At 39.0% G+C, this 26290-nt stretch overlaps 1 protein-coding gene across 3 annotated transcripts in view; it reads right to left on the reverse strand.

Moving 5' to 3' along the window:
- Window positions 1-26290, reverse strand: part of Epb41l4a (erythrocyte membrane protein band 4.1 like 4A) — a 237591-nt gene that overhangs the window by 50404 nt on the left and 160897 nt on the right. For all 3 annotated transcript variants that reach the window (XM_070036044.1, XM_070036043.1, XM_070036045.1), the window contains one exon: window positions 20916-21037. In XM_070036044.1, the coding sequence (XP_069892145.1) occupies window positions 20916-21037 (122 nt within the window). The remainder of the gene's footprint in view (window positions 1-20915; window positions 21038-26290) is intronic.

The raw sequence follows: 26290 nt of genomic DNA on the forward strand, positions 1-26290 counted from the left end.
TGCACTTCTACCCAGAGCAGCCTTGGCCCTCTATCCTCTTTCACAGAAACTTTTTAGTTTGCTTTATTATTTTTGCATCAATAGCCATCAAGAATATTGGTTGATTTTTTTATTTGTTTATTCTTATTTTGTGTGTGCTTGAACTCAGGGCCTTCCACTCTCACTTGGCTTTTTGCTCATGGTTGCTCTCTACCATTTAAGCTATACCTCCAATTCCAGCTTTTTTCTTGTTAACTGGAAATAAAAGTCTCCTGGATTTTTCTCTTGGATTTTTCCTAGTGTTTCCTGTGCTTTTAGAGTCTTATCAAAAAAAGGGGGCCCATTCCACTGATTTGAAGCATTTCACTTATATTTTCTTCTAGTACTTTCATTGTTTTATATCTTTACTACATTTCAAATTGTTTTTCAACAAGTAAGAGATAGGTAGGGGTCTAATTTCATTTTTCTGTTTGTAGCTATCCAATTTTCCCACCACTATTTGCTGAAAAGATTGTCATTTCTCCAATATGTGTTCCTACCACCTTTGTGAAGAAAAATCAGTTTATGATAAATGCATGGGTTTATTTCTAGGCTCTATTCTATTCCACTAGTCTGTGTCTGCTTTATACCAACAGAATGCTGGGACTTGCTTTGTTTTGTTTTTTGTTTTGTTTTTCCTTCTTTCCTTCCCTCCCTCCCTCTCTTCTTTCTTCCTTCCTTCCTGCTCTCCCTCTTGCAGTGTTGGGGATTGGACCCAGGGCTTCAAGGACAGATGCTGCATTATAGTATGTTTTAAAGTCAGATATGTTCTTTTTTGCTCAAGATGGCTTTGGTTACAAGGGAGGGGTGTTTGAGGGAAGTAATTCTATATGACTTTTAAGATTTTTTCCCCTAGTTTTAGTTTAGCATATCATTGATATTTTGCTAAGGACTGTACTAAATCTACCAACTTTGCTATAATAATATATCATCCAAATCTCTTAAGGTTTAAGTGGTATATTTTAGTAGCATTGATTCTTCCAATCCATGAACCTAGATGTTTTTCCTTTTTAATCTTCAATTTCTTCCTTTACTGGTTTCTAATTGATGTTTTAGAGATATTTCACCTTTTTGGTTAAATTGATTCCTTGGTAATTTTCTTTTTTAGCTACTATAAATGAGACTGCTTAACTTCTTTTCCAACTTGAATCACTTTATTTATTCTCTTGCCTGACTTCTCTGGCTAGGACTTCCAGTACTAGTTTAGATAAAAATGGTGAAAGTGGGAAAACTTGTTTTATTGTAGATCTTAGAAAAAAAAATTTCAGTTTTCTCCTAGCCAGTATAATGTTGGTTGTTGTTATAAATGGACTAGATTATGTTGATACATTTTTCTATATCTCATTTGTTCAAGGCTTTTGTCATGAAGTGATGTTGAAAAGGTGATAAATAACTTTTCTGGTAACATAGTTTTTTAAATTCATTCCATTGATATCCGTGTATCATGCTCATTGATTTCACACATTGAACCATCTCTGGGATGAATCCACTTTATAATTGTGAGTAATATTTTTAAATGTGCTTGTTAGATTTGATTGGTTAGTATGTACTCTATTATTTTTGCATCAATAGTCATCAAGAATATTGGTTGATTTTTTAAAATTTGGTTATTCTTATTTTGTGTGTGCTTGAACTCAGGGCCTTCCACTCTCACTTGGCTTTTTGCTCATGGTTGCTCTCTACCTTTTTTCTTGTTAACTGGAAATAAAAGTCTCCTGGATTTTTCTCTTGGGCTGGTTCCAAACTTTGATCCACAGATCTCAGTCACTTGAGTATCTAGAATTATAAGATTGAGCCACCAGCATCCAGGACCAGTCCTGTTTTTTTGCTATTTTTTTGTGTTTTATACATTTTTTTAATTTGTTGAGTAAGAATACACACACACACACACACACACACACACACACACACACACACACACACACACACACACACACACACACACACATCCACAAAAGGCAAGAATTCGATTTAAAGAAAAATATTTGTGTTCCAATACTCAAAACCACTTACTAGGTACTTAGGCTTAGGCAAAGAATTTGTTTGTGTGGGACAATGGTGGCTCATGCTGGTAATTCTAGCCACTCAGAAGGCTGAGATCTAAGGATTACAGTGCAAAGTCAGCCCAGGTAGGAAAGTCTATGTGACTTTTATCTCCAAGTAAACATCAGAAAACAATAAGTGGGCTGGGCGCCAGTGGCTCACGCCTGTAATCCTAGCTACTCAGGAGGCTGAGATCTGAGGATTACAGTTCAAAGCCAGCCCAGGCAGGAAAGTCTGTGATACTCTTGTCTCCAATAAACCACTAGAAAACCGGAAGTGGTGCTGTGGCTCATGTGGTAGAGCACTCGCTTTAAGCTGAAGAGCTGAAGGACAGTGCCCAGGTCCAGAGTTCAAGCCCCACAACCGACCAAAAAAAAAAAAAAGAAGTGGCACTGTGATTCAAGTGGTAGAACACTAACTAGCCTTGCACAAAAAAGCTCAGGGACAGTACCCAGGCTCTAATTTCAAGCTCCATGACCAACAAAAAAAGAATTTACAGATGGAATGTAGAGAACTTTTCTGCCCTGACTGGCTGCCAGATTTTAGCCTTCTTAGTAATTAGGGTAATAGGTGTGAGTTCCCAGAACCTAGCTTCTGAGTGAAAGTTTTTTTTTAATCACTCTATCATATTTCTCTTTGATAAAATATGGAAACAAATTGTCTCCCTTTCCATTACTATGAAGCTCTAAATGCTAAAAATTACTTCTGAACTAAATTGTTATACATAGCAGTAATAAATTATTAGCCTGCCATCCTAATGTTGACAAAATAAGGAGGATACATAGAAAGTAAGGTATTGATTGGAAAGCAGATAAGAAAGGTAGTTGTATTTCCCTAATGATGAAGAATGGTGTTTTGTTTCATTTTGTTTTGTTTGACTAGAATGACCATTTAAGAGCAACAATTCTATTTATTTTTATTTTAATAGATTTTCAGTCTTGACCATAAATAAATAGAGATGAATTCAAAGTCTGAGGATGTCATCAATGTTCCAAAAGATTTCTTTTTTTTTTTTAGAAATTTATTTTTTGTTTTTTTGTTTTTTTTGTTTTTGTTTTTTTTGGGGTCCTGTTGTGGGGCCTGAACTCTGGGCCTGCACTGTGCCTCAGCTCTTCAGCTCAAGGCTAGTGCTCTACCACTTGAGCCACAGCGCCACTTCTGGCTTTTTCCTTTTTGCTTATGTGGTGCTGAGGAATGGAACCCAGGGCCTCAGGCATGCAAGGCAAGCGCTCTACCACTGAGCCACCTTCCCAGCCCTTCCAAAAGATTTCTAAGAGTTGTCTAGCAGTAATATTATTCAAAATCATTTTGACTGATATCAGATGATAAATTCATTAAATCCTCCTTCAATTTTGTTATAAATCAAGATGGAAAAAAACCAACAAACACAAAAGCAGTATAATAAGATTAAAAATCGAGGGAAGGTCTGCTTTCTTTTGTAAACTGTGTTAAGTTCTGCTGCAAAAGGGCAGGTTAGAGACAAGAACTAACTTGTTAGTACCACAAGTAGATTTCTTTTAGAAAAGAGTAAAAGTTCATTCAGTCAAAACCATCTGTGTCCACACACCCCTTAGAAAGCCTCCAAAATCTCCTACTCTACCTGACTGAGTTCAGGACACAAGACTCCAAAATACAGTTCTTTGGCATCTGACCCAATAGCAGAAACCAGAATAGCTCTCCCCCTCCCTCCTCACCACCCTACACACTGATCTTCCTATGAAACCAGTCATAAATTCAAGCAAAGTTGCTCTGATCTTCTCCTGTCTTCCTCCCCATAAGACCCCAGTTTATTACAATTCCATCCCACCCTCTGACCTCTAACCGTACTACTACATGACTATCCATAAACATACAGAGTCATCCCCTGTTTCTCTGGATCTTCATTTATGAAAACACTTCTATTAAGCAAATTTGAATGCTTCATCTGTCCTTTGTTATACAGGCCCAGCATGAATACAGAGATGAGTGAGGGAAAACATTGCTATTCTCTTCTATATACTCCACTTTGGGAGTTGCAGACCCCTGCTTGAAATCTACTAGGCTCATCCCTCTGCTCTTCAAAACCACAAATTTCCTAGAGCCCGATGAAATCATCCTGAACTATTTTAGTTCCACTCCATCACCCTTGCCTGTCTTGCCTGCACTGAATTCCACCTTTAACTTCTCTAGTCTTGCAAAGTGCCTCAGTATATAAAGCCAACAATCACACATGCCTAGAACTGCTTCTCAGCTATGTCAATTGATCGTGTGATTCTGGGCAAGTTTTTAAACTCCTCTTGGCTTCAGTTTTCTCATCTGGAATATGAGGACACCTCTTCCTGTAGTGAACAAGAGGATTTAAATAGACAATTTATAGAGAGGTCTTTGCAGAACATTAAATAAAGGCTAATAAGTCTGTTATCTTTATATAACTAAGCTCCTATACGTTAGAGGTTGAGTTCCATTCGATTTTTTGTGCTCCATAAAATACTCTTTTGCCAAAGAGATTCCCAATAAATTCTTCTGAAAAAGAAGAAAAGAGAAAGGCATCATTACAGTAATTCACTAAAGCTAAGACTTTAGCTTGAACCCATAATAAGCCTTTAGTTTTCCTTGCTTTTCTAATTTCAGGAGCTATGCTTGGAATGTTAAACACCCTCCAGAAGAGCAAACATATTAACTTTTCAGAGAAAAAATCTAACCTGACTTACCACATATTAATAAATCTTTTACAGAGGAAAGTATCAGTTTCCAGTCAGAAAAAGATGTCAACAAAGGACAGAGCCATGAACCAACACCTGCATCTGACTACATATTCTACCCAGCAACTGCCCCTATTAAGTGCCTTTCCCTACTGTGTTTGGTAAAATGTCCCAGAAACTAAGACCTCTCCTTTTAATAATGGGTTAGTAAGAACAAGTAACCTGGCTTCTCAAAAATACCTGCTGAAGCCGGGCGCTGGTCATTCACACGTGTAATCCTCAGGAAGCTGAGTCTAGGCAGGAAAGGCTGAGACTGTTTATTGTCAACAAACTACTCAGAAAAAGCTGGAAGTGGTGTTGTGTCTCAAGGGTAGAGTGCTAGCTTTGAGCTAAAGAAGCTCAGAAACAGCACCCAGGCCCTGAGTTCAAGCCCCAATTCCTCCCCTCCAATCCCCCCCCCCAAACAAATACTTGCTGAAACCAGTGAAATCACACAATGGGGGAGGGGCACGATTGTATATTTCCAAATATTTCCAGACTTCATATTTTTATTTTGTATTTCCTTTCCAAACATTTCCTTCCTTTGCTAAGATCTGGGCTCAGATTTGGCCTTGCTCTTACTAGTATGCAACCTTAAGCAAGTACTTGATATTTCTTGAACGGGTCTTCCAGTTTTTGCATTGGTTTTTTTTTTTTTTTTAATGATAGCATCTTCCTCTTGAGGCTATTAAAAGGATTATACCCAGTAATGAAACCAGCTCAGATTAGAAAGGAGTTGATGTATATATGCATATGGGCCTGTATATATTTTCATACATTTGTAATTTAGATCTAACTTATCACATATCACGATATGTAAACATATCGTCTAAAGTATGGTATAAGCAGGGGAGGTTTGCAATGGTGTGACTCTTTCAAACAATTAACTCATAGTTTAACAAAATGAATACCAGGAAGCTTTAAATGTGTTTTTGGGAAATGAGGAGGTAAAGGGGGAAAGGTGAATGGAGAGAGGAAGGTTGGGAAAATGCAGTCATAATATTCAATGTATATATGTGAAAGTGGAACCAGGTAATTTGAGGGGATGGATGGACTTGGGAGAATGATGGAAGGGGTAACACTGATCTACATACATTGCACTAGATTGAAAACATCTGTACAACTACTTGAAGATAACTTTTTTTTAAAAGAAGAGAGAAAGGGAAACGGAAAAGAAAGGGAGTTACTGATGGTAAAGGCACTAATGGTTAAGCCGCCTGGGGATCTCAGAGACTAGGACTTAAGGACATAAGGTCTCCTGCTTCTTCTCTTCTCACATGTGGTCCTTAAATGTTTCTTTCAATGATTTGACTCCATTTTTATTTCTCTTCAACTAGCTTCTCTACCTGGTACCTGATGTGTAATAGCAGCCCAAAATTCTTCAGTGACTCACCTGTTACATTCCAATTCAGCTTTTCTGAAGAAGGAATCTGATTTCAGGGTTCATCGAACGCCCTGTTCTTACCCCAACAGAGACATTAGTTACAGAGGGTTGTCCCCTCTGCTTTCTGGATTTGGTGTCCCAAGATGTGCATAGCACAGGATTCCAAGTGCCACCCAGGCAGCACCTCCACAGTGAACATATTCTTCTCCCTGGCCTCACCTTCTCTTCCCATACCCACACCTACCAAAATAACCTGAGCTCTAGGAACACTTTCCTTATTGATATCAATAAGTAAGACAAGCAGAGGCATAGAACTCCATCCTAGTTCCCTCAAAGTCCAAACAAAATGCTGGCATAGAAACCATGATAAATCCTATCTGATAATAAAACAAAGGTGTGGAATCTCAGATGTCATCTGCCCAAGAATATCTCCCAAGTAGAATCTCAAACAGCTGCAAGACACACCCTTCAAACAGTGCCTGAGAAAAAGGAAGGGAAGAAGGCAGGAAAACAGAAGCATGTGCTTAACGGGTTAATAATATCAAGGCACAGCATCAAGAATTATGAGTAGCTCATGCCTGTAATCTTAGCTACTCAGGAGGCTGAAGCAGAGGCTTGAGGCTGAGGCAAGAAATTAGAGGCTATCCCTGGCAGAAAAGTCCATTAAGCTCCTTCTCCAATCAACCAGCAAAAAACTTGGCTCAAGTAGGAGAGAACCATACAAGCCAGGGAGATATAAGGCCCTGTACTGGAAAAAAAATCCAATTAGCAAATAACTACCAACCAAGATAAAGCCAAGTCCCACTATTGACTTCCAAAAATACAAGTAGGTAATACACCAGAGTCAAAGGCAAAGACATTGTTTTACAAACCTTTCCAGAAAGAAATGTTTCCTTGATTTTTTACCCAGTAATTTTTAACAATAAGTTTGGAAAAGAGGCAAAAACTTCAGATACATCTTATCCCTTTGATCTAAAAGAGTAATTTATCAGAGGACTGAAGCAAAGCTTGTCACTGTGTGTGTGTGTGTGTGTGTGTGTGTGTGTGTGTGTGTGTGTGTGTGTGTGTGTGTGTGTATGTGTGTGTGTGTGTGTGTGTGTGTGTGTGTGTGTGTGTGTGTGTGTGTGTACCACTACTGGGGTTTGAATGCAGGGCTTTGCATTGTAACATGATTTTCTTATTCACAGCTTGAGCTCTATCACTTGAACCATGTTTCCAGTCCTGTGTTTTGCTAGTTAATTAGAAACAGAGTCTCACCAATACTGTTTTTTTTTTTTCCCCAAGCTGTCTTTGAACCCTGATCCTCCAGATCTCAATCTCCTGAATAGCTAGGATTATAAGCATAAGCTACCAGTATCTGGCCGCCTAATTCATTTTTTTCAATTTTGTTGATAAGATTTTCATTTGACCTTGACAATGTTTAAATAATTTTAATGCTGTACATTTCTAATGACAAAAATTTATTTTATAACTTGGGAATATTCTTTTCACAAACCTTTGAAACTTCTGTGAGACTTTTGAAGTGGTAAAAACCATACATTAAATATTTCCTAAAATGATTTTATGTCTCCTTTTCATATTTGGTCCTTTCAGTTTTATGACAGGTAAATCAGAAAGAATGGAAGAGAATTTTAGGTAGAAGAGAATGCTTTAAAGTTCATTTGTTTTACGTGTTTTATTCACTTTGACAATGCCTCAAGACAAGGTGCTATTAAAATAGCACCTCAAAGCCAGGTGCCATTGGCTCTTGCCTGTAATCCTAGCTACTCAGGAGGGTGAGATCTGAGGACCACGCTTAAAACCAGCCCAAACAGGAAAGTCTGTGAGACTTATCTCCAATTAACCACCAGAAAACCAGAAGTGTTGCAGTGGCTCAAGTGGTAGAGCGCTTACCTGAGCTGAAGAGCTCAGGGCAGTGCCCAGGGCCAGAGTTCAAGCCCCAACTGAAAAAAATGCAGCTCACAGCTTCCAAATGCAGGACTTGATTAAGCAGGCAACAAGCAGCTCCTGGGAATAGGACCTGCATTTACTCTCAGAACAGCCATTCTCACAGTCAGCGGGACAAGAACATGGGAATACAGATTTGGATCATACCCCAATAAATTATCTACTCCTGATATGTTTTCTTGAAAAAGAAGAGCCATACCATAATATGTCTCAACTACAGTTAACCCTCTTAGCTTTCTACAAACCATCTCCACTCTAGAAATGTAGCCACTCACACAACTCTCACTCAGGATGTTCTGTTCTAATTCCATTGTGAGAATGAATACCAAAGTCTTCCTTTTCCCATCTTTAGCTGACCCAGAGGAGGTAAACACAAACTTCACAACACTCATCAAAGACCTGGCAGGTATGATGAATATTATGCTGCCATTTTTTTTCCAGTTTCCTTATCTTCATCGTTCCCAGAAATCCGCCAATGTCCAGTGATTCTCTGCCAGATACCCTCCAAATTACAGAGAGTAAATCCCTTGCCTCTTAAGGTCTTGATTTCTTGCCTGACACAAAAGTAACTGACTACTACTTCATTTGATGCAAGGACTCTGAATCTTTGTGCATCTCTTCTTCAAAATAAAGCCTGCTCTGAGTGGAGGCACTGTTAATAGCATCCTATACTTTAATGCAGGCTTATCATGTACAGGTAAAAATGTGCCTTCCATCCTCTTCCTTGAGGACTTGGGTCATATGTATTGCAACACAGGAGAAATTCCAAACCTTTGCATTTTGCATGACTGGTGTGTTTTTGTGCTGTTACTTTTCTGTAATTGCATGCTTCTTAGTATAGTATCAGTATCCTTGGTTCTGAGACTATCTCTGCTAGAAATAATTTTATGAGCTTAATGCATTCCTATGGAATTATCTATAGAGCTTTTAAAAATTACAACATGGAAAAAATTCAAATGAAAATAAATCTTTCCGACTCCCAATCCCCACTGTCTCCAAATCTTCCCCAAAGGCCATGACTGGTTTCTAATGTATTCTGCCTGCAAGGATATCTGTATGTATACACCTGGTTTTCTGTCTTTTTATATAATGAGAGTATATTCTATACCCCCGGGACTGATGCTTTTGTTGTTCCCACCCACCCTAAACGTCCTAGAAATCATTCTATATCAGTGCATACCAATTTAGTACATTTGTTTTCTAGTTTTTCTTCTTTATATTACAGACTCTAACTGACCCAAGTTCAAACCCCAGCTCTGTTAGTCCTAGAAAAGTCCCATTCTTTTCTTCTACACTAAACTCTGAGAGTCATCATATCTTCTAAAAGAAAGGAGCAAGACACTATCTCTAGAGTTCCTAGTACAGAGTCCAGCACATGGGATGCTCAGTGAACCTTGGTTTCCCCTGGCAGGCTTCTCATGGGGCCTGGCCTTTCCTGGCAAGTATCCTGGGACTGTGGAATCTATGGAGACAAGTTCAAATCCTGCTCTCACACAGAGCATCCAATACAAAACCAGTTTGCTATTCCAAGCTGTTTAGGCATTTTCACATCTCTGTGATGAAAATACAACAAAGTTCTATGGATAACATACCATTGTTAATACAGCAATTTTCTGGACCACCTTAGAGGCCAAGGACTTACTTGTGAAAACCCTGGATTCTGTGTGTGCCTTGTTCAACAACTTCTCTTCTCCTTTCTGAGCCTATAGGCTTTGTCCTTTCCTTTGTTTTCTGTTTCTATTGTCTACTTGACATGAAAATGCATTCAGGTACGACTAGAAACTAATTACTTCAAATAGGGAAAACCACCTCCCACAGAAGATGGAATGATTAATTATGTGAACTGTAGAACTGAGGCCTCACTATTCCAGATGCACAGCAAGAAGTCTGATGTTCCCAACACATAGTTAGAAAATCCCCAGGGAGCTGAAGAACAATGAGCCTGGGGAGTAGGGGTGGGGAGGGAAGTCATGCCAAAAAGGGCAAAGGTAATACACCAAGGGGGAGAGGAGCAGTATTTGGGGATTCTGAGCTTCAGTGCTACCAGATAAAAATGGTCTAGAGACCTGTTGTACAACACAGTGACTATGTTTAACACTACTGAATTTACACTTAAAATAGCAGAGAGAATGAACTTAATACTATATATTTTATTATTGCAATTAAAATAACTTGGACTAAAGGCTAGACTGAAAGTAGGAACTCAGTAAGAACAACTCCTAGCTGAGCTTCCTTTGCTAAGACCTCCAGGCAGACAGGGCAAAAGACCCCACAAATAATGTGCTTTGACCTAACCACTTCATTCACACCCTATTTATATTCAATCATCTAGAAAAAAGTAAAAGCACTCAATTTCCTTCCCATGTGCCATCTACTACTTAAATGGCCTCTCCCCAGCCCCTACCCTCAACAGCCTATCACTGCTTAATAAACAACCATATAATCCTTAGTATAAAAAGTCTATGATAGCCGGGTGCCGGTGGCTCTCACCTGTAATCCTAGCTACTCAGGAGGCTGAGATCTGAGAATCGTGGTTCAAAGCCAGCGCGGGCAAGAAAGTCTGTGAAACTCTTCTCTCCAATAAACCACTTGAAAACCGAAGTGGCACTGTAGCTCAAGTGGTAGAGCGCTAGCCTTGAGCTGTAGAGCTGAGGGACAGCGATCAGGCCCAGAGTTCAAGCCCCACGACCAACCAAAAAAAAAAAAGTCTATGATATTATAGTAAATATAAATCAAATGCTGACAGGTGGATTTGTAGACAAGCTCATGTGGTTTATAAAAATAAATCCTCTTACTTTAGAAGGAGACTAAAGTATAACATACCATACAATGCCCAACAGGGTGCTCAACTGGTTTCAGACACTATTGCCATGACAACAAATCACAAAGCAGCAGTGAGATTCCCCACCTGACAGAGGAAGAAACTGAGGTTTGAGCTGGTTAAGGGCCTTTACAATAGTGCACATTAAATATGCAGACTTCTGATGCTGCTTCCCATATTTAGCAAGTTCACAGTGCCTTGGTCTGACACAGCCTCTACTGACACAATTACCTTTTCTCTGCAATCACAAAAGACCTGATCACACAGCTAAGCTGGACTGCTTCTCATTCTCACACAAAGTGTCACCAGAGGAAGTGCCTAAGAAATGATTCTTTCTTTCTTGATCTGTCTTATTATTGGCAGCCCAAACTACCTTGCATCAAGTGAAATGGTACTGCACAGTGTCAAAGCACTTCTACGTCTGCCTGCTTTCGCTGTACCCATCTTAGGTCACCACAGATTCTGGCTAGTTCCCCTCAATTGAGTTATTTGCTATTGGGTCCCTATGCAGCACATCAGCCCTGGCTGATGACTACTCCAACATGCTTGAGAGTGATGGTACTGGGCCAGATGGAGTGATGTTCACAGGAACTCTGAGGCAGCCCATTATGGGGCTGGAGGCAGGCAGAGGGATCTCCGGGCCATGTGGTATATCAGCCTTCCATCCCCAGCAAAGCTAATCAGGACATCTAAACTGGCAGTCCTCAACCAAGTCTGTCCTACAGACATGTTCAATTCATGTAAGTATTTAGGTTTTATAACTTTAGAAGGTGAGTGGGGTTTTGGTATTGGGGGTTTGAATTTATAGTCTCATGCTTGCTAGGCAGGTGCTCTACCACTTAAGCCACATGACCATGTTTAAACCCATACTGGATTTTATACTTCTGGAAACACTAGAAGTCTTGGGTGTACAGTCTGTTTGCACACTGAGGAGCTTTCATTGCTCAGAGACCACTTTCATGTTTCTCAGGCATGTTCATTGCCCTTCTGCACTGCAAGGATGGGAAAATCAAAACCACATCCTGTTTCATTTGAAGCCCTAAGAAGATGTTGTAAGCATTTACCTCTGTGCCCACCAGTAGGTTATCTTTAAGAACTTAAAATGTCACATCAGGTAATCAAAGCACTATTTTTCCATGTCAGCTAGTTTTACTCATCATTTTTCTTACAGTTGGTCATGTATTAGAGCCAATTAACTGCCTGCTTCTAGTAGAGACCCTTCTGACAAGAACTCACCTGTGAGAGTTGCTATGACCTGATCAAAGAAAGGACTGTACACACAGACAATTTTCCAGCCTGCCACCTCAGGAGCCTCACAGAAGAACTGTGATCTGCAGGAATGCTCTGGCTGCCTGCCCTAGCATTGAACTCCCCTGGGCAGAGGCAGCAGGCTGCTGGGTGCAGGTTCCTGATTCTGGAATGTACTTCCTCATAAAGGTGCCAAGGCTTAACCTGGCAAGTTCTTTTCACAATGGCTTTTCAGCTACCTGCCATTTACGATTCTTGATTGCAAAATGAATAGAAGGCATTTTAAACTTAGAGAGAGCTAGAGTACAGGTTAAAGGAAGCAGTCATCTAATCAGATCGAAGTGCTTTAACTTCAGAAAAAGAATGAAATAAAAAGGCTTGTAACTATAATGATACAAGGTAACCCAAAGTAACAATTTTTTCTATTACAACTTGTTCTTATTTTATGTAAATGTTAAATGATACTAATTCCAAAAACTAGTTGTAAAATGTCATTTAAGAAAGGATAGCAGAATTCAGCCTATAAAAATTAATAACTGGGCTGAGAAGGTAGCTCAGTGGTAGAGCACTTGACTTGCATGCTTGAGGCTCTGGGTTCGATTCCTCAGTACCACATAAGCAGAAAAGAAAAGCCGGAAGTGGCGCTGTGGCTCAAGTGGTAGAGTGCTAGCCTTGAGCTGAAGAGCTGAGGGACAGCGCCCAGGCCCAGAGTTCAGGCCCCATGACCGGACCACCCCCCAAAAAATACAAAAAAGTTAATAACTGGCCCTATTAGAGTAAAAAAAAAATCTTATTACAGGTTTGGTAATCTCAAGCCTATAACCATAGGTATTTGGGATATTTGGGGGGAGGGGATGGGGAGAGTAGATGTTTGAGTCCAGTACAGGCAAAAAAAAAAAAAAAAAAAAAAAGTCACAAGATTCCTTCTTGATCAACAGCTGGGCATCGTAGTACACAATTCTCATCCCACGCTAGAGAGGAACCACAATCGCTTAGTGCAGTGGTATATGCCTGTCATCCCAGCAATATGGAGAAGGACAAAATAGGAGATTACAGTCCAGGTCAACATGGACATAAAGCATAAAATGGGCTGGCAAAAAGACACAAGTGGTAGAGCACCTGCCTAGAAAGTATAGACCCTGAGTTCAAACAACATCTCAACAACAACAACAACAACAACAAATCATCTTCTTAAACTAGAATTCCATTTTTACCAAAAGTCAAAATTTTCCTTGAGTTTAAAAAACTCATAAGAAGTTTTCTTAAAAAAATTAGCTAATACTTTGTAAATATTTTATATAAAAATTTAAATGAGTGTAGTAAAGTATTTTCCTAAGTGAATTCAAAAAATAAAAAACAAAAACTCTTTTGGCTTTGTTCAGTGTTGGGGATAAAACCCATAAACATTTTTAACAAATGAGAAGCTACTGTTCCTTTCTAGAAACACTAGAAGTCTTGTTATCATGGGTACATTCTGGGCTTAGAAAGGGCAAGGCACAAATACCCATGAATAAGTCCCCAAAACAGAACAATTATAATCTAGCGCAGCCAACAGAGGAGGAGAGAGCCAGGACAGGCTGGTCTCTGCCTCTCTGCTCAGGCTGACCCCCAAGGGTCAGATTCATCACAGACCCCACCCCTCTCCTGCTCTCTGAGACCAGCTTCACACAGACTGCCCACCTTCATGTGGCCTGGCAAGCTTGGACAAGGAACAACTGGACAAGAAGCACAGCATTGACAGAAGCAGGTAAAATCTAGAGGAATCTCTTCAAATATTCTCCTTCAAGTTAAAACCCCATTACCACCTGAAGAGACAGCTTGGGATTACTCTCTACCAACAAAGCACAATCCAGACTCATTGTAGATCACATTTCAAATACAAGAACAAAAGAAACATTTGAAAAATGGAATAAAGATGGGGGCCAATGGCTCACATCACTATTCCAGCTACTGACAAGGCTGAGATCTAAGGATGGCATTTCAAAACCAGAATGGGCAGGAAAGTCCATTAACAACAGAAAACCAGAATTGGTGTTGTTGCTCAAAGTGGCAGAGTGTAAGCCTTGAGCAAAAACAGCTCAGAGACAGCATTCAGGCTCTGAGTTCCACCCCTCCCCCCCCCAAAAAAAAGAAGAAGAAGAAGAACAAATCGCTCATATATGCCAACAGCAACTGCAACCATGATCGTTGATATTTGCTATATACCAGTCACAGAGAAGGTCATCTCTGAATCTCTAGAACATGTCACCATATTGTGGACCACGGCTTGAAAATTTGAGCTAAATTCAAAATCAAAGTGAAATGTGTTTACAATAGCATTAGTTTTTTCACCCACTTTGGAAAGTAGTATGGAGGGTCCTCAAAAGACTCCACATAGAGCTCCCGTATGACCCAGCAAGCCCACTTGTGGGCATTTACCCAAATGTTCACAAACAAGACCAGACTGAAGCTACCAGCACAACTGTTTATTGCACCATTATTTACCATAGGTAAGATATGGAACCAAGCCAGATGCCCCTCAGTAGGGAATGGATCAAGAAAATGTGGTATATTTATACAACATTGCCCCATTTGTTAGGAAATGGAAAGACTTGGAAAAAATTATATTAAGTGAAGTAAGGGAGGCCCAAAGAAACATAGGTCCCATGGTTTCCCTTATTTGCAATAACTAGTATATGTTTAAGACAAGCAGAAAAGGTCAGATAAGTTGATGTTAGGTAAAATGAACCCCAAGATAAGTATTCAAATGTTTTTGCTTTCATGCGATTGTTTCTAACATATTTATAAGATGATTTCTTGGGCTGGGAAGGTGGCTCAGTGGTAGAGCACTTGCCTTGCATGCATGAGGTCCTGGGTTCGATTCCTCAGCACCACATAAGCAAAAAGAAAAAAGCTGGAAATGGCGCTGTGGCTCAAGTGGTAGAGCGCTAGCCTTGAGCTGAAGAGCTGAGGGACAGCACCCAGGCCCAGAGTTCAGGCTGGATAAAAAAAAAAGATGATTTCTTTGTTGCTTTGTATGTCCCTCCTCCTCTGTATAACCCCTGCTTTCACTGTATTTGATGTTGGTATAATTTGTGGAGGGGAAGGGTAAAAACAAATAGTTTAAATAGGGATACAGGTGGACCCATTGCAACAATGAGATATACAAGTCATTACGTCAAAAAACGAACTTTACAACTTTGACTGGGGGAGGGGAGATGGGAAGGGATGGGAAGGGGAAACAAAGGAGGAGGCAACAATGCTTGATAAGAAATGTACTCATTATCTTGCCCATGTAATTGTAGCCCCTCTATATAGTATTTTCACAATAAAAAATCAATACAATAAAAAATAGTCTTAGTTTTAAACACAGTAGTGTTTGATCCTCTTAGAGAATGAAAATGATAGCTATTCAGCACTATTTAAAACACACACAATGAATAGTCATGAATACTTAGTGATATACTCTAAAGATATTTACTTGTTATACTTGTAGTTTCAAAAATTTGAATAGCTTTAGAACCCAAGAATTAAAAGATTGCTGAGCAAATTATGTCACATCTATACAAAAATTACATTATAGAAACATTAAAATAGCACTGTGGAAGACTTAAAGATATACAGCATATCTGTGCTATATTAAATAAGAATTATATTATAATTATATATATATTATATATATAAATATTATATCCCTTTTTTCCTCCCAAAAGATATATAAACAACTAAAAGGCTGTAACAATATAATTTATTAATCAATACAGAATTAAATTATTTTTAAGAAGGAAGATTCTAAGTTTTTAAAAAATTTCATTAAAATGTGCAAGTTATTTTGTAATGATAAAAGCATAATCCATTATATTTCTAAAAGAAGATCCTCAGGGAGGACACATCCAGCATGAGGTAGCTACTTGGATTCTGTCCCCTGAAAGAGGAGAAATGCATGTGAATAAGGTCAAGCCACACACCCTTCTGTGGGGAACTCTTCTTACGCTCCAATGTGGAGCAGAGGTTGGCCTCAGTGCGGATCAGGTCAGAAGTGACAGGTCAATACTGTCCCAGGGTGTTCTCTGAGAACTGTATGGCTAGAGCCATAATAAGCCACAGAAAAACAAAAACAAACAATGGTTAAAAACAAACAAAAAACCTTGTCCTTAAATCTGGCTTCAAGCATTTAGGCTTCCAAGAAGAGGTCTCTTTCCTGCCTCTCAAGAAATAAACAGGGAAAAAATATTCTGAAGGCAAGTATTTGCAGATATTTTCATAAAAGTGCATGAGAAAGATAAGACACTGGTGGCTCAAGCCTATAATTCTAGCTACTCATGAGGCTGAGATCTGAGGATTGAGGTGTGAAGCCAGACCCACCAGGAAAGTCCCTGAGACTTTTATCTCCAATAAACTAACAAAGCCAGAAGGGGAGCTGTGGTGCAAGTGGCAGATCAGCAGCCTTGAGCCAAAGAATCTCAGGGATAGTGCCCAGCCCTGAGTTCAAGCCCCAGGACATGAAGGGGGGGGGGGGGGAGAGGGAAGAACAACCTATGCAGGTTTGAACAAAGAGGATGCATGATTTCTTATGCCACAAATGGAATGAAGTACCAAGTGAACACTTGGTATTTTCAGTAGGTCTCAGGCTAATTTCATGAGGCTAGCATGGTGTTCAGAAACACTGGAAAATTTGGTTACTAATTGTACTACAGTTTAGTTGATCCAAATGGGACTTAAGATTGCTTATATAAAAAGAAATACTAAGTAGGGCTGGGAAGGTGGCTCAGTGGTAGAGCGCTTGCCTTGTATGCATGAGGCCCTGGGTTCGATTCCTCAGCACCACCTAAGCAAAAAGAAAAAAGCCGGAAGTGGCGCTGTGGCTCAAGTGGTAGAACGCTAGCCTTGAGCTGAAGAGCTGAGGGACAGCGTCCAGGCCCAGAGTTCAGGCCCCACGACTGGACCCCCCTCAAAACAAAAACAAAAACAAAAACAAAACAACAAAAAGAAATACTAAGTATACTATGCTAAATATACTATACTAAGGCTAGACATTGGAAGACTAGAATTTTTGGTCTAAAACACATATTTATTTCATAGTTGTAGGAAAGTTCTCTGGGTGGCCTTAGTTCTTCCTTTCTCACCTGTAATTGTCAAGAATAACTGTAGAATGTAGGAGAAGCCATATCATGAAGCAGAGAGGAAGTGCCTGAAGCACCCTAGATGGGAGTTCTGCCTGAGTTCTGTCTGCCTCAGTTGGCTTTATTGAGCCTTGGGGAACTAGCTTCTTTAGTCCTTGTTACCTTACTGTAAATCCAAAATCCTTTTCATATAACTTGCTGTGCTTGAGTGTATTGTGTCCTTATACTCAAACAAGGTGGTCATCAGTGCACAATACGCTTGCTCCTCAGTAATCCTGACCAAATTATCTGTACAATTTACTTCCTTAGAAGGTAACAACACTGAAATAACAAGGTAATCTTTGTAAATTTAAGTCTCTAATTTTTGCCATAGCAGAACCATCAGAAGGAATTGTGTCTTCCCAGCCTTGTGAGATGAGAGAACCTATAGTCAGATTAAATAGATTCTAGAAATAATACAACAGGTAACATTCTCACACCTATGAATGGTAGAACAGATTTATACATTTGCTTCTCAGGCTTCACATGAGGATTAAACAAAGCAATGAGTGCCATGTCAACTTCCTTCCTTTCTTTCTTCCTTTTTAAAATTTTTTGGTCAGTCATGGGGCTTGAACTTAGGGCCTAGGCACTGTCCCTTAGCCCCTTTTTGCTCTAGTGCTTTACCATTTTGAGCCACATTGCCACTTCTGTTTTTCAGTTAGTTAATTGGAGATTAGAGCCTCAAGTAGGGCTGGGAATGTGGCTTAGTGGTAGAGTGCTTGCCTGGCATACATGAGATCTTGGGTTTGATTCCTTAGTACCACATAAACAAAAAATAAATAAAATTAATTAAGAAAGAAAGAAAATGTGTTTGTTTTTTTAAAGAAAGAGTCTCAACTACTTTCTTCTCCAAGCTGGCTTTGGAACTGTGATCCTCAGATCTCACACTCTTGAATAGTTTGGGATTACAGGTGTGAGCCACTGGCACCTAGCTTTCAATTTTCATTCAGTAATTTCATGTTCAGTTATTCACTATTGCCATTAAAAATTCCATTCATTTCACACACCATGACACAAAGACCTAGGAACCCTGGGCTCGTGCTTCTACACAGAGAGTACCTACATCTGTTCAGCCACTGAGGCCATGTCTTTCTCACCAGCAGACTGTGAAAGTATACCGTGGCCTACCTCACAGGGTTGCTGTAAGATGTTATATATGAAAGGGCTCTGGGGGAGGTAGACAAAGGTGACCTATATATAAGCCATGATTTTACTATAAAATTGACAGCATTGGTTCCTCAAAAGACTCCACATTGAACTCCCTATGACCCAGCAATCCCACTTTTGGACATTTACCCAAACAATCACAAATAAGACTATACTAAAGCTACCAGCACAACTATGTTTATCACAGCATTATTTACCATAGCTAAGATATGAAACCAACCAGATACCCTTCAGTAGATGAAAGATCAAGAAAATGTAATATATGTAATGGAATTCTATGCCTCCATCAGAAAGAATGACACTGCCGCATTTGTTAGGAAATGGAAAGACTTGGAAAAAATTATATGAAGTGAAGTAAGCCAGGCCCAAAGAAACATAGGTCCCGTGGTTTCCCTTATTTGCAATAACTAGTATACATCTAGGACAAGAAGAAAAGGTCAAAAGCTATGCACATATGATCATATAAGATGATGCTGAGCGAAATAAATCCCAAGATAGGGACACAAGTGGTTTTATCTTTCTTGCTATTGATTTTAATGTATTTATAATGTACTATGTGATTTTTTTTTGTTTCTTTTGTATGTTCTTCCCCCATGGCATAACTCCTGTTTTCCCTGTATTTGATGTTGGTGCCCTGCATCTTGTATATACATTTTTCTATTTGGGAAGGGGAAGGGAAATAAGAAAATGATGAAACAAGCCGGGTGCTGGTGGCTCACACCTGTAATCCTAGCTACTCAGGAGGCTGAGATCTGAGGATCGCAGTTCAAAGCCAGCCCGGGCAGGAGAGACCATGAGACTCCTATCTCCAATATACCACCAGAAAACTGGAAGTGGCGCTGTAGCTCAAGTGGTAGAGCGCTCGCCTTGAGCTGAAGAGCTGAGGGACAGCGCCCAGGCACAGAGTTCAAGCCCCACGACCGACCAAAAAAAAAAAAAAAAAAAGAAAATGATGAAACAAGGATACAGGTTGGCCCATTATAACAATGAGATGTACAAGACACTATGTAGAAAATAAACTTTATAACTTGGGGGGGGGGGTTGGGCAAGTTGGGAGAGAAGGGATGGTAGGGGGAAAACAAAGGAGGAGGTAACAATGCTCAATAGGAAATGTACTCATTACCTTACTCATGTAACTGTAACCCTCTGTACAGTATTTTTATAATAAAAATATATAAAAAAATTGAAAGAATCACTTTATAATAAAATTCTGTGAGCTTTGAGTATGCATATGCAAAATCTGACTGCAAAGGTGGCTTTATTAAAGGAATAAACATTAGAAACAAAAAATAAATGGGTAACCCAAAATAGCCACTAACAGTAGAATTAAAAAATAAACACTAGGTACTTAAAGCAAGAAAAATGAATGCACTTTATTACTCATTACATATAAACTTAAATTTTAAAAAAGAATCAAAGCACCAAAGAGTACATAGTATGATATTTTCATATAACATTCAAAACAGGTAAAATATGAATGGATATAGTAATGCCTGTAATACCAGTTCTTCTAGAGGTAGAGATCAGGAGGATCTCTGCCAGACAAACAAAAAGTTAGTGAGGTGATATCTCAACCAATAAGCTGCACATGATAGTATGCATCTCTAATCCTAGCTGCATTGAACTTCCTAAAATAGGAGGACTGTGGTCCAGGCTGGCTAGAAATAAACTATAAGACCTTATCCCCAAAATACAGTATTGAGGAAAAAAGGGCTATGGGCATAGTTCGCATTTGCTTAGCAAGCATGAGGCCCTGATTTGAAACCCTAATACCTCCAAAAACAGAAAGAAAAACAAGCAAAAAGGAACAGGCAAAATTAACTTTCTCAAGGAAAGATGAAAGACATAGTAAAATTATACTGCAAAAATATTAATACATGACAGGGGTGATGATATATTGAGAATATGATCAGGAAGGGGTCATGAGGGACTTTTAGAGTTTCTGATTGAATTAAACTTGTTGTATCTACATATATATGTGCATGTACTCACACACAGATATGTAATGTCTATGTGTATATTTTCTACATGGTATTTCATAGTAAAAAGAAGATTCACAATAACATAAAACGCATCTGAATTCTATAGAAATTAAGTTAGGTCAAGAGTGATGCTTTTTTTTATACTTCTGCTAGAGATTATGTCAATTCAATCTCAGAGTCACCAAACTAAGAAATTACTCATTTGAGAATTGATTTAAAATAAAACCCCTTCAAAAACAACGTGTAATCATTAAGCAGGTCAGAAGGATTCAAGTGACTACTTATCTACTCATTGATAACTACTAGCTGCTTATATATTTCAAGGTCAAATTTTAAGTGTTAGTATTAAAAGACAATAGGACCATAAGTCAACATTGAGCATATCACACAACACAGGACTAGAAGAAGATTACGCCAACGACTCAGGGCACTGTGACTTACCAACTGGTTGGGTTTGTGCTATTCTTTTAGGATAGGTCTTGCTTCGACTTCTCGTCACATTCAGATCAGGCCGGGGAAGTTGGACAGAAAGATCTCGGCTCATTTGCAAAGCTGTCCTGCCACTTAAAAATTCAACATTTTGATTAGCAAATGAAAAACCCACAAAGCCACAAAATTTAAGAATGGTTAAGTTACCATTGGCTTGCACTCATAATACTAGCTACTCAGGAGGCTGAGATCTGAGGATCATAGTTGGAAGCTAGTCAAGGCAAGGAAATCCATGAAACACTTACCTCCAATTAAACACACACACACACACACACACACACACACACACACACACGCGTGCGTGTGTACACGCAATCTGGAAGTGAAGCTGTGACTCAAGTGGTAGAGGCCAGCCTTGAGCAAAAAAAGCTCAAGAGCAGTAGCTAGGCCATGAGTTCAACCCTAGGACTCACACACTGAGACAGACAGACAGACAGACAGATAGATATAGGCAGACTGACCGACTCAAATGTATGAGTTTATAACTTCCTGAGCTATGAGGAATTGGGGCCTAGTTGGACGACAGAGGTCATTGAGAGCATGCCTTTGAAAGACACATCTGGTCCTTGGCTTCTTTCTCTTTCAGCTTGCTTGTTTCTAGGAGGCTAGCAGTCCCTCCCACTACTCACTACTACCACCATGTTGTACCTTACACCTCAGGCCCAAAGCAATGGAGCCAACTTAAAACCTCTGAAACCATGAGCTAAAATAAATCTTTCTTCAAGTTCATTTCTCTCAGGTATTTTGTCACAGTAAAAAAAAAAAAAGGCTGACTAAAACAGCTGGGCTAGCCTAAGTAATATTCCCAAAGAATTATGTGATTTCATTTCCTGAATGTCAGTAAATGTTCATTTTACTAAGTCAATTCCACAACTGCTGGATTTAAGCTAGCAAATGATAAGGGAAATACCTCTCAGGCACAGGGGGAAAATGCTTTTTTTTTATGGTTGTGAGGCCTGAACTCTGGACCTGGGCACTGTCCCTCAGTTCTTCAGCTCAAGGCTAGCACTCTACCACTTGAGCCACAGCATCACTTCCAGCTTTTTCTGCTTATGTGAAGAATTGAATCCAGGGCCTCATGCATGCAAGGCAGGCCTTCCACCACTGAACCACTTTCCCAGCCTCAGAAAATGCATTTAATATGTCTAGTTTGATTCACTATAACCACGGGTCTTCTTATGGCTCCAAGTTCTATTGATCCTACATATATAGGACATTGGTAAACTTCTCCCCCAATAAGACTAAATAAAATGTATAGTGTTCATCTCTCACAAGCTTCTGTAAATGTTTTCCTGCCTCACTACTTGCTTTTATTAGAAAGAAAGATGCCTGTAACACTTATATAAAAAAAAAGTCTCTTCATTGGAGGGGCACCATTTGGTATATGGGTACCTGGGATCACCAGTTGGTATGAGCTACCATGAGAAGTAAGAGGCCAAGTTCCACCCTAAGAGTTCAGGTTCATAAGAACTAGAGGTAAAAGGAACAAGTTCTATCACTTGAAACAGCTACTTTTTTTCTCAAAGGTATATAGGGTAACATAAATTTCTGTAAAACTAAAACAAATCCAAAGAATAAATAAAATTCCATTTTTACAATGGTTTGAAATATGAAGATAAAGTATACTCACACCAGAATTGCTCTGTTATCAGAAAGACTTGGGCACTGAGTGCCTTATGAACAGAGGAAAAACATATTTGCCATGTAAATATCAATATTCAAACCACTGAGATATTTTTATGTGACTGTACTTTATTTTTCTAGTTTTCCTCATGGTTTTTCTCTTTCAGGAATAGACAAGAAATGAGAAAAATCACACCACAAAATTACTAATACCTAAATTCAGAAACACAAACTAATCTGCCATAGGCTTTATAGGACCCTTCTGAAATTCCCCTTCCTCCATTTATGTCACATCCCCTAGTGTGATACTAGCCTTGTCCTATTGTTTCCCTGTAGCAGGAAGTAATGGGCAAGTGTCTTTGTAGAGACTAGCAGTACAAGGTGGTGGCTAGCATGTCTGGTGGCTCTCACCTAGGACAGGATAGAGTTCTATTTCCATGATTGTCACATCCCTCATATGCTAACACACATACCCCCTTCCATGTTCAGTGACAACATTAGCAGCCCCCAGCCACAAAGTGAGGGAGTAGGAAAGATGGAGAGAAGTGCTTAGGTTCAAATCTCAGATTTAATTCAATTATTTTATTTGTGAAGTAGAGGCTCCAATTTCCCATTTATAATTGGGGATATGATGCATCCTCTGAGAGATCACTGAGTAGACCGTGTGACAGCGCCTGCAACGAAGGGGATCTCCTGAAGACCTAGGCCCTTCCATGTTTCATAAAATGTGAGTTTCCAGGTTACTAAAGTCCTACAGGATGTAGATCTGAGCTCTAGGTTGGGAGGAATCAGACCTTGTTCTTACTTCTAGAGTGTAAAGTCCATACAACTCATTCACTCATCAAAACCTTACCTTGCCAGGTACAGGCAAGGATGATTTTTTTAAGGGGCTCCCAGGAGGAGATATCAGTTCATAACAAAATATTTCATCCATCAGAATGAATCACCTCCCTATTCAGATTACTGATCTCTGACAGGAACAACAAGAGTATTAGAATGTCGGATTTCAGCTCACACTTTCTCCCAAAAACTTAATTTTGAAATTTGTTTGTCCTTTATCATTAAAAATGTCTGTTTTTTCTCTTCTTAAGTATATTTGCTAGTTTCCTCAAAGATATAAGGATCTCTTCCACATTTTTTTTTTTTGGTCGGTGGTGGGGCCTGAACTCTAGGCCTAGGCACTGTCCTTGGGCTCTTCAGCTCAAAAGTAGTACCCTACTACTTGAGCCACAGTACCACTTCCGGCTTTTTCTGCTTATGTGGTGCTGAGGAATCAAACCCACGGCCTCATGAATGCAAGGCAAGCACTCTACTCCTGAGCCACCTTCCAAGCCATCTCTTCCACATTGATGTAAAGAAAGACTAGCAATCTTGTTCAAGTTGCCAAATGCACCCACTGGCATATCCACAAAACCACCATGTACCACTAGCAACACATGAACATTGTACACACACACACACACACACACACAACTCCACATTCACATACTATGGCCACCTGAGAGGCTCAACTCTGACAGCCTCCAGGATAAGAGGGGCTGGGCTGCCTGTGGTCTAGAGCTCTGCCTTCATTCCAGGGTAGCTCCAGATTGCCTCAACAAAGGGAGAGGAACACAATGCTAATTAAGGGCTATTGTCTGTCATTTTTTTTTTTTTTTAGTACTAAGGACCCAACTCAGCGTCTTGCACAGATTAGATAATCACTCTTCCACTAGGCTAAATCCCAACCCATCTGTCTGTCATCTTTTACCAAGAGTCAGAGACCTGTTCTCCTAAACTCTATAAAGGGAAACAAATCATATCTCTTCCAAAATTGGTATAAGGTTAGTGAGTCTTCCATGCAGACATGTAGATTTGGGTTTCGTTAAGATTGACTAGGCAGTAAACATTAGCCATAAAATTAGAAAAGATTTAGCAGAGACTCCAATTCTGCAAAGGTTACCTTTAATTACTTGCTTGGAAGAAATGATATTTAATATGCAAAATTCAATAACTTCTTAATAGTAATTCCCAATAGCCACAACATTTGCATTTCAATAAATTTGGGGAATCATGTATGGTTATGTTTGTGGAAGTCAGCTACAGCATATGTTCTCATTTTAATCATAACATCACTAAGACAGATGCCTTCTTACCAGCTGCATTCTAGTGACCAGGAGAAAGATTTGCCTATTTTCTAACCCTGGCAAAGGTTTACATGCAGATAAAGAACAGCTTCCATCCTGGCAGTTAGCTATCCTAAATGTAAAAGTAAATAATCTTACTTCAGTCCTCCTAATCTTGCCTGAGGGTTAAATACTTAAGAATTATAGAAGAATTGCCAGGCTCTAGCTCACACCTATCATTCTAGCTATTCAGGAGGCTGAGATCTGAGGATCATGGTTCAATGACAGCTCAAGCAGAAAAAAACATGAGACTCTTATCTTGAATTAACCAAAAAGCTTGAGGTAGAGATGTGGCTAAAGTAGAGCACCAGCCTTGAACAAAAAAAACTAAAGGACTGGGAGTAGGTCTTGAATTCAATCACAAAATTTTTTTGTTTTAATTTCTCTAACATTTACTTTTTAAAATTATTTTTGGAATTGTGAATGATCTATTTCTATCTTATGGGTTTAATATATAAACAACATAAACAATACCTACAAATAGTAAATATAATCATGATTTCTAATCTCCATTCTCATTAAGACTTACCTTTTCAAAATGTTTTTGTTGCTATCTGGTTTTTTATGCTAGGGAAATGCACTGAACATATAATACTAATCACTTTAATATTAACATTTAATATTAATAACTCTTACTCTAGTCTTAAATTTAAGACAAGAGAGTTATTAAAGTGAAAGAACTGTCATAGTTCTGTCCATGTGACTACTTTATTTTTAAGTCTTCTGTGACATCTCTAATGGAATAAGAAGAAGGTCTTGTCTCCAGGGTGCCATTTCTACTTGATGCTTAGTAGTGTGGGCCTGGTAACCTACCTCACAGCATAATACAATGTCTCTTTGAAGGGAGAAATGGTTAGATCACATTCTTTGTATCCCTGGGATCCTAACAGCATGTCTTGCCCATCACGGGCTCACTGATGAACAGAATGAATTGAAACAAAACAAATATTTCTTCAAAATAGAGAACACAGTCTCCCTTTTACTGCTAGCATTAGAAAAAGACACAAGCTGCAGTACTATCATGCTTCTGCATCAGCAGGCTGTCTGATGTAAAAGCAAAGGCTGTGGCCTGAGACTTCCAGACACGAGGAAAGCCTCTTCTCTGCTTTCCAGTCTAGCTGTATATTTTGATGATTAAATGAAGCAATAAAACATTCAGACAATAATGATCCTTAATTATAACTCAATAATGATAATCATGATAAGCAGTTTTTATTCATATAGCAACATTGTACTTCAGAAACATGGTTTGATATTACACATATAGACCCCTCTATATGTATAATATCAAGTATTGATATGTTTTATAATGTAAAAGGTACATTGTAGTCAATAGGTGATAAACTGAATGTGTTAAGAACACATGTCCACTATTCAGAATATCTACTTGCTCATAGATCATAATTATAAATAATTTATAACCACATAAAAATGAAAACTTAAATAATAAACTACATTCTAAAAGTCCTGAACTTAGCACAGTGAATGCAGACATTTACTATAGTCCAATCAGAAAGTCATGTTTGTCAAGGAAGAAAA

This window comes from Dipodomys merriami, unplaced genomic scaffold, assembly GCF_024711535.1.
Source record: "Dipodomys merriami isolate MVZ:Mamm:240054 unplaced genomic scaffold, mDipMer1.0.p SCAF_27, whole genome shotgun sequence".
NCBI lineage: Eukaryota > Metazoa > Chordata > Mammalia > Rodentia > Heteromyidae > Dipodomys > Dipodomys merriami.